Below are 16,658 nucleotides of genomic sequence, written 5' to 3' on the forward strand. Positions count from 1 at the left end.
GATCCCCTACTGACACAGAATTGCTGTTGAAAACAAGTTAGTCTGCAGCAGCTCCAACCAGGTTTCGGTGGCTATCCCAACTGTCTGAGACAGTCTCCCTTCTCCCTTGGTTCTTTCCTGAACTAGACTGATGCTATGTCACCAATAATTTCATTATACTTCTTGGCTTACTCTCTGCTTGGCTGTTGGCTCCTGTGGACCCTGGTTATTCTAGTGCCTGATAATATTTCTACTGTCTGATATTGTTTCATTCACTTCATATATTACTAATTCCATGAAGAGGTTCTAAAATAATGTCCATTTTCAAAATGGGGAGGGTAAGGCATAAAGATTAACATGCCCAAGGTCGCACTAAGCTTAACAGAGTCAGGATCAAAATTGACAGATCTGCTTAATTCTAGAATGCATGCTCCTGAACTGCACCCGGTGGTTCTGAATACATGCTTGTCCACTTCGTGGATCACCTACTGCACCTGATGTATGCTTCTGGAGTCTCTAACCCGATATTCCAGCATATTCCCTCTGCCTCGTCCAAAGGCAGGGCTGGTGGCATACCTAATTTTAAACGCCCGAGTGTGGAAAACATTGTCTTCTTCCAGCTGCCATTCCTTTCGCCCACGGGGTGGGGCCCAACTCCTCTGCCTTTGGTTTCTTCTTTGAACTCCCTCTCACATCTTGATTTGCACATTCTTACAAACCTTTCAAGGTTGGAAATAAGCATTTGCTCTCAGACCACCCTTTGGAAAACTAGACCAAAAACAAACATCTCCAGTGCCCATGGAGGCTGTGGAATGTACTTTAAAAGAGAGAGAGAGAGGTGGGAAGTGAAGAGCAGCTCTGCCTGCTCCCCAAGGGGAAAGTGGTCCGGAAGGAGCGCTCTCGTTCTTGGTCCCTACGGCTGAGTGCATCACTGCCTCTCTGACTTGGCCTCCCAGTGGCAAGTGGCCCACTTCCTATTCCAGCCTTTCAGCAGTTTCTTCTCTCTGCTTCTGGGTTTCCTCATACTGCACAGGATGCTCTACTTTCTCTTCCTGAACTTCAAACATCAGTGTGCCCCAAAGTTCAGACCTAGACTCTCTGTTCTTCTTCATCTCCATTCGAGCCCTTGGATAATTCCAGTGTCCCAGCTTTCAGTTCCACTGCGGAGCCCATGTCTCCTGAATCTACACCTCCAGGAACTCCAGGCTGGCTGGCTCCTCCGTGTTAGTGTCTCCTGAGTACCTCACAGTTAATGTGGCCAGATCACAGCTCCTGACTCCTCTGCATCCCCATCTTGGTTTCCATTCCAGGTATCCATTCCAGGTACTCAGGCTACAAATCTAAGGATGACTGTCTTTCCCTCACAGACCATATTTGATCCATCACCCCACATGCTGTCAACTTTTCTTTCAGATCTAAAATATATCAAGGACTCGTTGTTATCACCAGTCACTCATTCATCCCACCAAATATTTGAATGTCCACAAAACCAACAGAGTAGCCATCTACCATAAACGCCATGGGGTAGGGCGAGGGACAAAGGACGAAAAATGAAACCAAGGAAGTCCACACATCAGATGACAATATGGGCAATGGTGAAAAATGAAGAAGAGAAAGAGGAACGACAGGGAGTGCTCGTGGTGGATGTTACTTTACGCAAGGTGGCTAGACCAGGGCTTTTTAAAAAAAAAAAAAAATTATATTGGGGGCTGAACCCAGGAATGTTCTACCATTGAGCTACTTCCCTAGCCCTTTTTAAAATTTTTAAAAATTTGAGACACGGTCTTGCTACGTTGCCCAGGCTGGCCTTGAACTTGCAAGACTCCTCCCTTAGCCTCCCAAGATGCAGGGATTACAGGTGTGCACCACCATGTCTGGCAAGCCAGGCCTTGTTGATACAGAGTAGAGACCTGAGAAGTGATTATCAAGAGGAAGAGCATACCAGGTAGGGGGCACAGCCAGGGCAAAGGCCTTGAGGTAGAGAGTGTGATGGCCAGAGTAGGGTGAACTAGTGATCTCCCTTTGTCCATCCTTGTTCCCACACTTTCCTCACCCCACAGAACACTCATTCAGGTAATCCCACCTTTCTTCCTAAAACTCTCTACATCTGCCCATCACACATGAAATAACGTCAACTTCACTTGGACTTTGCAGCCTTCCATGTCACAGGCCCTGCCTACCTCTGCGGCCTCTCTCCTATCACTCTGTCCCTTGACCATTCCATGCTAGATTCCCTGTTCTATTTATTTCTTAGGGAGGACGAGTTTTGTTCACCAATGCCCACTTCCTTCTTTTCCTCCTTTGCAGGTGGTACAGCCCTGAGCCCTGCTCAGTGGACTGTGGGACTGAGGACATGCACCTCTTCCAGGTCCAGTCTGTCCAACCCTCCCTGCCCCAGTGGGCTGGACACAGAGTACTGAGCTGAGGACTCCATCATGGCACACTGCCTGCTGACTAGGAATATCTGCATTGGGTCTGGAGTAAGCCAGAAATAAACAGGTTAAGAAAAGCCACTGAGTTTTGGGATGGGATTTGTTATAGCAGCTAGTGTTACTGACCAGAACTAACCAGTGGTTCCTCCTGTTATAAAGATCTCAGCTGAAAAGTTACCTCCTCAGTGGGGCCTTTCCTGACCACCATCTAAAGTTGCTGCCAAGGTACTCTGCATCCCAGCACTATTTTCATTCACAGCGTTAACCCTTACACTATCTGACTTTTCTAGTTTACTCAGGATTCTCTATTTAATGTCCACCCCCATTCCATAGGAGAGAGGGTCAAACAGAGGAACTTTATTGGTTCTAGACACTGTGGTAACAGAGCTGAGAACTATGCCTGGTGCAGAGTGGAGCCTCAACTGCACTGTGTCATGTCCCTGTGTCCCCAGCAGTCCCAATCCCCCAGGATGGGCATCTGGTTAATATTCCCCATCTCTGTGGAATACCTGGAATGATACTCTGTTCATACAGGCTACTCTATAAAACGTTCAAATCAACAGGTCAAACAGATGATGGGTTTTCTTTTCTTTGGCTCAGGATACAACTGAGTTGGGATGCTTCAGGACAGATGATGGCCTAGCCTGTATTTACTTCTTGGGAACCCAGTAGATCAAGTAGGATCCTCTCTCAATGCCATGGCAGAGAAACATCAAAGTCCAGCTCTTCAGAACTCCTCTCCTTTTCCTTGCTAGATTTTACCTTTTCCCATAGGAGAGGTATATGGCCCTGTGGCCACCCCCTCACCAGAGTGCTCCCCAACAAGGAGAAGCTGACAGGAGACCCTGGTGGGCCATGTTTCTCTAGTTTCTCTAGTTTCTTAACAGTTGAGAAACAGTTGAGAAACTGTTTTGCTTCCTCTCTTCCATTTCCTGTCTGCCACCAGTTGCAGTGCCACAGAGACCTGAGCTCTGGAGAAGCTAATCCTCTTGCCTGCACCTCCTGCGCTATGTGGTAAGCACTTGGGCAGGGTCTTGGGCACAAGCACAAACCACAGCCCTCAGTGGCCTGGTTGGGGACATGGACTCAGGGTTGGTCCCACAGACATCACCTGCTGAGAATGAAGGATGATGGAACAGAGAGTAGATACCCTTGTGCACAGGATTAATCCCTTTCTCAAGAATACACTCAAGTAGATATAACTGCCTCCACTTTAACCAATAGAGAAACTGAGATTTATATAACAAATCTCCTTTTTCTAAACCTATCTCATGGCTACTCTGACCTCAGTCACAGCTCCTCTCTCTCTTAGATACTGTCTCATCTTGCTGATAACCTTCCTTGCGGACTCCTTGGTGATCTGATTTGTTGTTCATAATTCTAGCCCTGGCATACCATGGCTACAAATGGAATTCAGCCCTACTGGATGGAGGCAGTCTCTCTTGCTGCTGCAAGGAGCCACCATGCCACTTTCTGAGCCGACACCAGGCTCCACACCCGCCCATCACAAGCCATTCCTGCTCTTAGCTCTGCAGCCTGAGCTGTTAGTTCTTGGACAGGGTCCAGCACTGCCTCCCTAGTCCCAGATGGAAGAAAGGAAGGCAGGCGCATAGTGGGGAAAATGGGACAAGGGCTAGGCAAGAGATGAGTCTTCTCTGTGTAACCAGTCGCCACAGGGAACAGTATCTCAATTCCTGAACAAACCCAGCTGTGTCCCTAAAGAGAGACAGACAAAACTGCCTCATGTTAAATTTGTTAGGGGTGAAGAATCATTTTCTGAAATTAAGCATCCTTTGATAAAGAGAACTATCACTGACTTCCCCATTTTTTAAATGTCCAATTTCTGAGTTGTGACCTCAAGAAAGAGTTAACAACAAATTTGATCGAAGAAAAGTCTAAGTTTTATCGCCCAAATAAACCAGAATTCAGCAAACACTGGCAATGCTCATAACACCATCTTCCCCTCATAACAAAACAATTCTAGCTCTTTTATACCACTAATCTTGTTCGATCTGTAGGGCAGGATAAAAAGACAATGGTCATTATCTGAATCTGACATACAAAGATATAGAATAAGGGAAGTAAGCAACTTGCTTAAGACTGGCTTTTAATTATGGAACTAAAGTCTCAGACTCCCTTCTCTCTCAACCTCTGCAGGCCTCAAACACTGGAAGAACATGCGAAGTCCTACCAGAGAACAAAGGTGCCCTAGGGGCAGGTGTATCATAACAGGACTCCCAGCCTTGTCTATCATCTAAGAGGGTTCTCTGGGTGATCCCAGCAGAGAGACTTACAGAGAGTTGGAGTGAGAATTCCTCAGTAGAGGAGTGGAGCCCGTGGATCCATTATGGGGCAACTTTGGTGAGGAAGGCAAAGAAGAATCTGTCATCTCCTCAATGTCCGAGTGAGAGGACGCAGACTTGGGGGACTTCTTCTTCCCGAATGCTTGCTTGAAGGAGCTGCGTAACTGAACACACAAGACTGTCAGCTTTTCAGGAGTCACAACACATGCTCAGGCCTTGGCTAAACAGAGTCATGCATACAAAAGAATATTTCATTCTCCCACTTCTTCCCCCACCAATGAAAAAGACTCCCCACAGCTCTCTGGAATCAGTGCATTAAGGGAGAAGAGTTATCTGGTGTTGACAGCTCAGAGGACTGGACCTGTGGCAACATTCCATGCCTACTCTTGGCTCAAGACTAGACACCAACAGCAAGACAGAGCCTGGCTCAGCAGAGGGGTGTGGGCAGGAGGCGGCTGCACAGCAACAAAGCAGGATGCTCAGACATGGAGACGGATGCGGATGAGGTTAGTCATATCAATGGATGGGTTAGCTTGGTATCTGATATTAAAGTTGGTCTTGCTTACCTCATTGACCTGCCAGAGAAAACGCAAGCAAAAACAGGGAGGGGGAAGGAAAAAAGACAATTTTTAACAGAGAAAGCCAGTGACAGGGAAAGCTGTGGACTTTTTAGACACAACATGGCTAATAATAAACACCACACACACAGGAGGTCTCCAGGAGGAATGTGAACCTTCACTGGCACTGGGGCTGTCTTCCTCCATTAAGGAAGGAAGGGAAGAGCAGGTTGGGGCCTACACCATAATCCAGGCTCTTCCAGCTTCTCCCTGTCTAGTTGAAATGGTGGGCCCCACCTTCCTGTGCTTCTTATCAGTCATCTCTCCAGGAATGAATTTGGTGGAAGGAGGAATGTCCTTTTTCTGAGCAAAGGCAGCCTTATGGTGTCACTAGCCCTACATGGTCATGTGGTTCTCTGCTGTATCTGGGGAGTTCCTATGATCCTTGCATAAAAGACACAATCGAGTAAGAGGGAACAGTTCATCTCACTCACTACTCAAGAAGTGGAAATTTATTTAAGATATTCATTAACCACATTGGTAAAGAGGAACTGACATAATTTCCCCCAAACCATGGGGAGGGGCCTGAAACGTCTAACAAGAATGTAAAGAGTTAAATGCAATTCTCTGAAAGCCATGAGCAGCATGTATTTTTCTAAGTCAAAAAAATAAAGAAAAAAGAAAAAAGGTTCCATTTTGAAGAAAAGTCTTTTAAAAAGTTATTTCCTTTTTTCTTTCTGAAAATATATTCCAGGGTTTTTCTTAGCTATGGAGAAATTTAGAAAATAGGCCATTTGGCAAATTAATGAGGTTTTTCTCCCATCACTGTGTTTTATCTCTAACAAACTGTACATCCAGCTTATGGATAAACCAGATCCCATTGCTTTCTCATTTTCTACTTCTGATGGTATGTCTAGAGAGCAGTCATAGAAACAGATGGACTTGGCATACAAGCCAACAAACTAAACCCTTGTCTCTACCTCTGGTAAAACACCACATGGAAAAGGAGATTACCAAGATTAGATTTAAACTTTGGGATAAGGTGACAATGCCAATCATTCATCCCCCCTGATATCACCAGTGAAAAAGAGTTGTCTTAATGTAACATAAACAAAATTTGTTTCTTGATTTGAAGAAAATAGGGAACTACTATTTTTCATAGAAAATAATTCCCTTTGGCTATTTTGATAATTAATAAGATTATATTTATCAATTGTATATTAGAGGTGGCAAGAAGTTAATCCTATGTGTTTAATCATAGCAAATGACTAAAAGCTATTAGTAACTTAAAGACAAAAAATTAATCAGAGTAATGACAGGGCCATACTGAGTCGGCCTTTTACCTTGCCTCAAAGGCAAGTGAAGTGATCCATGCCAAAAAGATAAAATCCCCAACTTCTCTATCACTAGACCTCGCCACCCATCCAAGATGACACAAAATGAGCAAGAAGTGTATGGAATGAATGAGGACACCAAAGCCACCACGGAAAAAGGATGCTGTCAGCATTGACAAAAGGGGCGGGCTTCAGATCCCTTTGGGGTGGTCCTGCACTGAAGACAGGGAGCAGCAAGTGTTACTCAAGGGCTCTGAAGCCTCTCGGCAGGACTCAAAATTGGATAAGGGGAAGGGGGTGAAATTTCCCCAGGAATGTAAGGAAAACTATTTAAAAAGCACTGTATGGAAAATCAAGTAGCTCATTTGGAATCACGGATATGTGAAGAAACACGGCAGTGGAGACAGACCCATTAGCCATGCCATCTTGAGGTACAACCCCTGGCTTAGAACCACTCTCCAACTCCTTATGTGGACCTTATGAAACTTTTATGTACAGACCATGGTCAAAATTTTTTCAAAGAGAAGGTTGGTTTGATGCCATTCTAGGCACTATTCAAATAGATTATAGTTAAGAATATTTACTGATACGGGATCAAAAAATACTTTGGAACTAAGAAGAAGCCACTTAGGAGTAACTTTGCTCTCTTACTCTGGCCAACATAGAATGAGAAGAAATGACACATATATAAAATGAAAGATGAGTACACCACATAAAGTTTCATGAAAGAGAAAAACTACAAGATGGTGGTGATTTTATAAATGTTGGGGCTTTGTTGTGTACAACACTGACTTTAAGACCTGTTTCCTTGGATCTACTCCCAAAGGCCTATAGTTCTGGAGTCGAGTCAGCCTGGGTTTTATCTGGGGGACACTGGCTCTGTGACAGACTCTGTTGGTTAGTCCCCAGGAGCCTCTGTGGAAGTACACTCACCCAATTCTTTCTTTTCTTTTTCTTCGAGTCGCTCTCTATGTTGCTGCCCACGCTAGAGTGGCTGGTGGCACTGTTAATGCTGGAGACGCTGTCGGAGGAGTGCTGCCTGCGGATGCGGAGGTCCGTGGGCTGGGAGGTGCCATTTCCTGGAGGGCAAGACAGGGCATGTCAGCACCTGCTGACTTGAGCCCAATCTTTGGTCCTGAGCATGGTCCTTGATCTGAATCCTATGTACCCAGGGACTTCCAGGTCCTGAGACATCTCTTCTGTTCCCACTGCTCGGTTCCTTGAGTAGATGGCTGCTATGCCCTCTTTGGTCAATTAAGCAAGTTCTAGCTTCCCACTTTCAAAACAGAAGTCAGAGGAGCCTCAGGGAGAATGTCCCTGATGCCACCTCTTTAAATCCATAGATGGGTTGGGAAATACTGTTTCTAAATTGCAGCAGCAGTCACCTTTGCTGCTAGCTGCCTATTTGTTTATTTATTTTGCAGTATTGGGGATTGAACCCCAGGCCTTACACATGCTAGCAAGTATTCTTCCACGGAGCCATAGTCCCAGACTTGGCTTGCTGTGCTTCTGCTACACTCACCCTCCTCAGTCCCTTGGAAGTGCCAAGCCCACCTCAGCTCAGGGGCCTTCCACACACCCTCCCTCTGCCAGCAGTTCTCCTTTCCTTCAACTCTTTCTGGCCAGCTCTTGCTAATCCTTTCCTTTCCAACTCTCCTATCACTTCCTTTAGGGGGCCCAATATCCAAACGAATAGGAATACGGAACATAACAACACTGGCTGCCAGTTATCCTTGAGAGGACAGAACTGTCCCCTAAGGCTTGCCCTTAAAAACACCAGCTTTTACCCGGATGCAGGTTCTAGCCCCACTTCTGTTACCTACTCTCTGACCTCAGGAAGTCACTGCTATCTCTCAAACTCTGTGTCCTCATCAAAAGAATGAGGAAAGGACATCATGATACTAAGAAGGTCAAATAATGAATTAGAATAAGGAAAACACTTAGCACAGGGCTCAGAATAGGGTTTAAATATTCCACAGTTGCTAGCTATCAATATTACTCCCAGCATTATTACTGTCAGTATTATTACTGTAGGAGGTAACTCACTTGCATGTCCACTTTTTTTTTTTTTTTTAACCCCAACTAAGATGCAACCAAAACAATTTATCTGGAAAGCTTTCTGGGACAAGTAAAGATGAACCCATTTTAGTTTCTCCCATATCAACATGGAAGCATGAGTGAAGATAAGGGCTATAAAACACTTTGGCACTCAGCCAGGAGAAAGATGTTTTCTTCCTTACTTGAGACACATCAGAGAAGAGGATGAGCTACACTAATAGTCTTCTGAGAGACCAGAAGGAACCGGATGCAAGGTGCTTGCCCCCCAGAGCCTGCCTGATGGACACGGAGCTGGATTCCAAGCCATCAGTGGTGTCAAGGGAGGCTGCTGAGGGCAGGCTGGTCACTTCTCTAAACGTTCTTTTTCACTTTACCTTTGCAGTTGAGCTCTGGAGTGTTAATTACTCCATTAATGGCAGCCTGGGCAGCTGCGTTCTGTTTCTTGAGCAGCTCGATGGTTTTTCTTAACTCATTCAGTTCTGAATCCTGAGGACAAGAAAGATATATGGGTCATCCTCAAATCACTCTCCACAGAGCTCGATGGAAGTACAACCCGGCTTCCACAGATCAGGTAGGAAACGCAGGAGCTCAACAGAACTTTCGTCTCCTACACGAATCTGGATCAATTTTCAGTGACCATTAAAGAACACACAAATGAGTGGAAATGGGATCAGGAGATCTGTCCTTGACATCTTTACCATCACTGATCTAAGATATTTTGACTCAACAGATCTACCTTTGACATGTCCTCTTTTCCTTCCTTTCTCCCTTCCCCTTCCCCTTTCATTTTGGTGATAGAATTCAGGGTTGCTTTACCACTGAGCTACATCCCCAGCCCTTTTTATTTTTTATTTTGAGACAGGGTCTCACTAAGTTGCTGAGGGTGGCCTTGAACTTGTGATCCTCTTGCCTCTGCCTCCCAAGTCTCTGGGACCACAGTATGTAGCACTGTGCCTGGTTATTTGATATTTAAATTCTAATATTCAAGAAGTATGTTACAATCTATATAATTATCTGAAATTAAAGAGAATGATTTTAGGTTTATTTTGAATTCTGAGCAGGGGACAAAAGGCAGCCTGTCTTACCTTCTGCTCAGCTGTCATGGTCAGACTCTGGAGCCTGATGGTCATGTTTCCAAGACTCTGTTCGAAGGCTGCCACGAGGTGAGCCTGGAAGAAAAAGATACAACCTCAGCTAACATAACCTTGCTGGTCAAGAATGCCCAAGAGGTGCCAGGTCTTCAGGACAAAATTTTTACTGGGGCCACTTGGCCTGACCCCACCTGGGTCTCTAGCCTCCTCCTGTATCCCACTCCCCACCACTCTCTGGGATCAGTTACCCTAACTTTTGCTTGCTCAAAACCCTGTGCTTCTTCCCACTTCAGGCCACTGTGCCTCCTTTACCCCTGCCCAGAATGTTCTTCCTGCCCACTCCTTGCCTAATTTCCACGTGTCTGTCAAAAGGTCTCACTTCACAACTGTGACGACTTCAGACTACGTAGTTTCTCTCATATTCACTCTCACAAGCCACTGTCCTTCTTGCATATGCTTTGTGAAATTTAGTTCAAATACATGTGTTCTTGGTCTGGGATATAGTTCAGTGGTGCGCTTGCCTAGCATGCATGAGGTTCTGGGTTTCATCCCCAGTACTGCAGAAAAAAAAAAAAAACAAATCAAAACAAAAACCATAGGGTCTTGTAGGGCTGCTGTGTCTGCGTTCTCTACGACTTCATTCCATAGTGTAGGATGATCTTTTGTTCAGTGAGTGCCAAACTCATAGGAAGCATGTGTGGAGAATAAACAAACAAATGGTTGGCATATTTTGCTTGTTATAATCCTAGTTAATAAAAAGTCACTGAAAGGACCATCTGCTACCTCCCTGGAGAAACCTTTACCAGTTTCCCCAGGAGTTATGACTTTCCCACAGGCTCCCCTGCACTTCCATATGCTTCTGTTAGAACACAAGATCAGCTGCACTATGACTTTACATACCACTAGGTCATTTTTAAAAATGTGGCCAATTATAATTAAAACATGCATCCAATTTTCAAAGATGATACAATATGGGATTGGGGGGGAACCCATGAATCTTGGAGATGAGAAATGTAGCATTTTCCTGCATGTTCCCTTTCCTGCAACTTCCTCTTCAAGGTTAAGAGGTGACTTTGTGTCTCAATACTAAGCCGCCTGCTGGTGACTCAGATTAGAAAGTAATTGAAAAGCTGGTTGAATGAGGATCCTGTTAACATCATTAAAACCAAGATGAAGAGTCGAATTAAGAATCCATTAACTCGCCAGGACTGTCCAGCTTCCAAACTCTATTTGTATAAGTGAAATAGTGGCAGTCCGCTGGTTACAGGTGTTTGGACAGCAAACGAGTTGGACTGTCAGACCAGACACTTGATGTGGGTTGACACCAGGTCTGTTTTCTTCTTCCCTGCGTCCCTGCTGGCACAAGCTGCCACAAGATAAATGTGTTGCATGAGCAAATAAAGGACTGGAAGAAAAGCACTTAGGTGAAGGTCCTTGGGTGGCTCAGGAAAGGGGAGCAGAATTTAGAGTGAGAGGTCTTTGGTATTCCTCCTTATACCTTTTGATTACCCATAATGCTGAACAAATCGTCTAATCCTAATGGCCTCAATTTTCTCATCTGTAAATAACATCTACTTTCTTCCCAGGGCTAGATTAAGCACTGCATGAAACAAGACAGGTGAAAAGGGTCTAAAAACTGTTAAGGAATTGCGAAATGCAGGGATGAACAAGCACTGTGGGGAAAGAGAGAGGTTTGGAAGTGAGGAAGTAAGACAAGAAACTGAGAGAAGATGCATTACCTGGAGCCAGGGGTACAGATGGGGAGCAGACTAACAGGGGTAAGGAGGGATGAGAACAGGGATGAGCAGAAGACACCGGGAGGAATCTTAAAAGAAGTGAGATTTGATCAGGCTGTGGAATTCTAGAGGAAGAAAGAGATGAGTGATATAAACACAGTGAGGGATGAGGTGGGATTCAAGGGTGAGGTGGTCTCTGAGGAGGGTCACTGCCATCTCAATCTAAGGAGGGACCTGAGAAGTGACTCAGGCTCTGCTGTCTAGACGTCATCAAGCAGGGGTGCTTGGCTGAGATCAAACGTTGTCAGGGAGCAGGGCCACTTGGGGCAGAAAGGTCATGCGGAATAGTTTCTCTCTGAATGCACTCTCTCTCTGTGGAAAATGGAGAAGATGTCTCTGCATTTTAAAATAAAGAGACATGCTTTAGTTTGCCCTGGAAAACATGTCAAAACTAAAGACAATTGCTTCAAGACAATCCCACAGTGGATGAAGGCAATGGGTCAGGACACAGATCTATCTCTAAAATGCACCCTTGCACTGCAGAGGAATGAGGAAAGTAAATTTTAATGATTGAATTTCTATTTTTTTTTCCAATTCTACATTAAATTTCCACCCATGATTCCAGTTGTGGGCATTTGTATTTTATATTAAATTAAAAGCAAAAACAAAACCTTGACCCCACAGAGACGGCTACTGAGAAAAGTGTTTTTGCAAGCTCAGACAGAAACCGCAGGAGCTCTAAGGAGCCACAGGATCTCATTTTGCTGGCCAGTGAAAGGGCTGCCTTTGTGTCCTGAGGGCAACTGTGAAAATATGGGCCAGAGAGACCGTGCGGAGCCTGGTTCAGAGCCACACAACAGCCTCCTCATCAAGCCCCATTCTCACATTCCCAGGGAAAACAAACACAAGTGGTATAAAAACACCCACAGAAGGTGGCTTTGAGTAGTTTGTCCTAGAAAAACAAACACAGCTTGGTCTGTGAGAAGATGGCAGACAATAAAACACGTTAGCACTGCCGGTGGTATGTGGTAAGACTAAATATTTACTTTAAAACAATACTGGTTCAATGGCTTTTATGAGGAACAAAACACACTTTTGGAATAATATAAGGCATCTCATTCTGACTCTTCTGGAACAGAGAGCAGAGTTCTTGCAAATGGCTCAATGTAAGGCTCCCAGTGGCAACGCAAGGTCACTGGGGGAAATTTACCCAAGTTCATGAACAAGCAAATTGATTGCTACTTGGTGATTCATAAAGGGCAGCAATTGACAGCTGTCATTCTTAACTAGGACAGTAGCTCAGATTCATGTGGGAGGGAACTGTAGTCAATCCTCACGTGTTTGGATTACACCCAGGAGACTGGTTCACTGGGTCTGGAGGCAGTTCTGGGTTTGGATGCACACATTTGGTTACCAAGAAGAGTCTATCCATATGTTGTTGCTGCTGCTACATTTTGAAAAGGATCTAGGCCTCAGAACTCGGTTCTCACATCAGTGCTTGATGTCCTTTTGATAGTGTTACTGATGGTAGAAGAGGTTAAGAAAAGAAAGGATCATAGGACATACGGTGGCCACTGTGTTAGGGTTTTGAAAAAAAAAAATTAAAGATTTCCAGAAAGGTATGAGAACTTGGGAGACTGAATAATAATGAAGGCAGTTACCAATTATCGAGCTTATAATTAAGGTCAAGCCCTGTCCTATGTACTTCATGTGCAGACTTTAAAGAGAAATGGTTTCCTTGAGTAGATTCAGGCTAAGCTGGGAATCACCAGGGCAAAACCTCCAGGTAAATGATTACTTTGGAGTATTGACTCAGTGTTCCAATCAAAGGGAGACAAACTTTGAAGTCACTTTCCATTTTTACAGTGTACTGCAGGGTCATGCAGGGTGCTTTCTCACAGGCTTCAAACACATTGACCTGTGGTCTCAGGCTGGGCTGGGCACTCTTGGGCAGGAAGCCTTGTCTCAGAAGCATCTTGGCACCTTCCAGAACCTCAGGCTCTGCCTTCTGAGTTTTACCAAGGTCTTGTCTATAGACCTTGCTGATGGGGTGGGTGACCTCTACTCTGCCTCAGCCAGGAACCATGCCACAGGCAAGCAGCTTCCTAAACAGCCAGCCATACCCCCGTCACATCTTGCTTAAAATCCATGGACAGGTCTCTCCTAATGTCAGAAAGAGCCCACAGCCTCAGCCTAATAGCTGGGCCTCACACTCACATCTGTGCCTTACCTTTCTTAACACCTTCTTCTTTCCACTAAGCTTTAGATTCTAATTATACCAAGCAACTTGCGGCTCAAAATGCACCATGAACTTTCCCCTTGGCCTTTCTTGGCACAGATTACTCTCTTTAGTTAGAATGCTGTCCTCCCTGTGAACCCTCTCCTACATGACATCCATCAGATGTCACCTCCTCTGGGAAGTCTTTTCTGACTCCCTCCTAACTCCCACCAAGACTGAGTGTGGTGCTCTTCCTATACATTCCCCAGCCTCCTCCCCTTATCTCTACCGTAATAGTTACATGCCAAAGGCCAGTTGTTTCTTTTGTCTCTCTGCTCTACCAGAGATTGAATGCTAAGATGACAGTACTGTGCTTGCTTTGCTGTTGAACTCACAGTGCCCAGGGCACAACTGGCATGCAAAACAGTTGTTGAATCGAATGCTGGTTGGCAATGTTTCCTGAACACGTAATCATGCATGTCATAATTATAGAGCAGCTTGGCTATTTATTGTGGAGCCCTGGATTTCTATTTTTTTTTACCCCTTTCTTTCTTTTTCCATTCCCCCACACCTTTGAGAATGAAGTTTTCAGAAAGGGGAAGAGAAGGGAAACTGGCATTTTAATGTGCACTTTATGTACTGCCAGTACTGATCCCATGACAGCATGAACAGGTAAGGGGGGCTACCCCCACCCCACAGAAGAGCAGAGTCAGGCTCAGGTGGGAAGGAACTTGCCCAAAGTTACACAGTCAGTTTGTGTGAAAGCTGACAGTCACATCCATGATGCTTAAGTCAGTGTGTCCTTTATGAGAGGGTGCTACTTCTATAGTATTCAGAGATGGGGGCCTTGAGCCTTGGAAGGCAGCAATGGTTGGCTCCCATTCCACCCAACCCAGTAGCTTCCTCCCTAAGATGTACTCACATTGGCTGTCAGTTGGGTGGTCAATGCTGAAACCTTCTCCTGGGAGGCATCCAGTTCCCGCCGTAGTTTGCGAATCTAAAGATGACAAGGCACAGAGTTACCTGCTTTGGGGAGTCCATTTCCAGGCTCAGCTGGGTGAAATAATTGATAACAGTGAAAGAGGAGATCCAACCAACAACAGTTCCTTACCTCTGACTGGCATTTTTCTTCTGGCTGCAAATAAATCACAAGGGAAATTAGACCAAAGGAGAAGCAAAGAACAATGCACTCCAGCCTATGGGGAGCACCAAATTTGGATACTTGAAAAAATCTAGAAGATTTATTTTCTTTTCTAGTATATTTCTCTGGGTGAGCCAATTCAATTAAGTTGATCCACCAGAAAAGTAAAATACAAACAGAATATTATTTTAAGAAATAAGGAAGAACTAGAATAATCTTCCAACTAATTATTAGGAGCCACCCTCCATGTGGAGATGTGCTAAAGTAAGGTACTTGGGAAAAGGTATGTGTGAAAAGAACATGAGCCAGTGTTGGTGAGTAAAAACATAGGATACTAAATTTAAATAATTTTTAAAGTCTAAACATGTCCCATGCAATATTGGGGACATACTTACACTAAAAACTTATTTGTTGTTGATCTGAACTTCAAATTTAATTGGATGTTCTGTATTTTATCTGACAAGCCCATCTAGGGGGCAAGGGTTGATTCTGTCCCTATTTTCTCCCTCATCTCGCTTCCCTGGGGCACTACAGCAGGAGCCAAGTGGGCCAGAAAGGCCTCAGAGTAAAGGGTTGGGAATCCCTGTTCAGCCAGCCTGGTGACTCCATGCTTGTGAGGATACCGTGGCCTTCATTTCCTCCGGTGCCACCTCAAGTCCTTTAGTTACCTGCAACCCCAGGGATTAAGGGAGAACCTATGGCCCTTCTTACTGGTGAAGGCTTCCATGCTGGCTCTGTCAGTGGTGATACAGGTACTGGCCAGAAGGAAACCACGAGGCTCTCTCCTCCCACAGGGGGAACCCACATGGGCTAGAGGAAACTGCTGCAGGAGGAACCTCTCTTGGCCTCTCCTCTGGTTCCCACAGGAGCTCTTAAAGAAGGACCCCACCCCTTTCCTGGAAATGTTGGAAGTATTCCTGCTCTTCTCTCCACCCACCACTCAGGAATAGAGCCAGGGATAGGAGTGAATATCAATCAGGACATTATTTCGTCCTTTGGTCCTCAATGAGCCCTCTAATCTAAGCATACTAGCACTAATCCCAGTATTTTTAGGAATCAGTATTTGGCTTTAGTGGGTACTTCTGATAGTTCAGAGCACAAAAGGAATACATTAGACCCGGCAGACCCACATCCATAAGTGAGAGCAGGTGGGCAGCTGTTTCCTGCCTCATCTCCCTTCACACCAGGCTCCCCAATGCCCTTCTTCCTGATCCTGATAATAATAAGCAGCATTTACTGAATGCTTGCCATATGGCAAAGATTGTTCTAAGCACTTTATTTTCATTATTCATTGATTCCTTATGATAAACCTTTAAGTTATACTTTTTTTTTTTTTTTTTTTTTTTTTGCATATGAGAAAAGTGAGACACAGAGAGGTTAAGTGCCTATGGTCACAGCTGGTGAGTGACAGAACTGGGGTGATCCAAGGCAATCTGGTCAGCCTATGGTCACAATTAGTACATACTCCTTCTCTTGTACTACAGCTACATTCTCAAGGAAATGTTCCAGAACTAAGTCCTCTGACTTCTAAGTCTGATACAAAGAAGAAAATAGTGAGACTGTCACAGTTATCTAACACATGGGAGGCTGCCAGAGGCCTGTTAGCATGCTGAAGCATCCACAGGACCAGTCCTATTTTTATGCTATTCTGTTGACAAGTTTTAACAGCCTTGGCCACTGTCTGCCCCTGTGCCCACCTGTCTCTGGGGCTGGGCCAACAAGTCATGTGCTTTGCATCTTCCCCCTAGCTACTGTTGCTCTTCTATGCACGTGGGAGGCCTCTGTGGAGCTGTGGAGCCCCGTCCATTC

The 16,658-nt window shown here is 45.0% G+C and overlaps 1 protein-coding gene across 4 annotated transcripts in view; it reads right to left on the reverse strand.

The window, feature by feature from the left end:
* The window catches only part of NAV2 (neuron navigator 2), a 693,848-nt gene that overhangs the window by 30,016 nt on the left and 647,174 nt on the right, over positions 1-16,658 (reverse strand). For all 4 annotated transcript variants that reach the window (XM_079101816.1, XM_079101814.1, XM_079101815.1 and 1 more), the window contains 6 exons: positions 14,820-14,843; positions 14,631-14,705; positions 9,749-9,832; positions 9,038-9,149; positions 7,539-7,684; positions 4,706-4,878 (listed from right to left, as the gene is read on the reverse strand). In XM_079101816.1, coding sequence (XP_078957942.1) covers positions 4,706-4,878; positions 7,539-7,684; positions 9,038-9,149; positions 9,749-9,832; positions 14,631-14,705; positions 14,820-14,843 — 614 coding nt within the window. The remainder of the gene's footprint in view (positions 1-4,705; positions 4,879-7,538; positions 7,685-9,037; positions 9,150-9,748; positions 9,833-14,630; positions 14,706-14,819; positions 14,844-16,658) is intronic.

Source organism: Sciurus vulgaris (assembly GCF_902686455.1).
Source record: "Sciurus vulgaris genome assembly, chromosome: 11".
Lineage (NCBI taxonomy): Eukaryota > Metazoa > Chordata > Mammalia > Rodentia > Sciuridae > Sciurus > Sciurus vulgaris.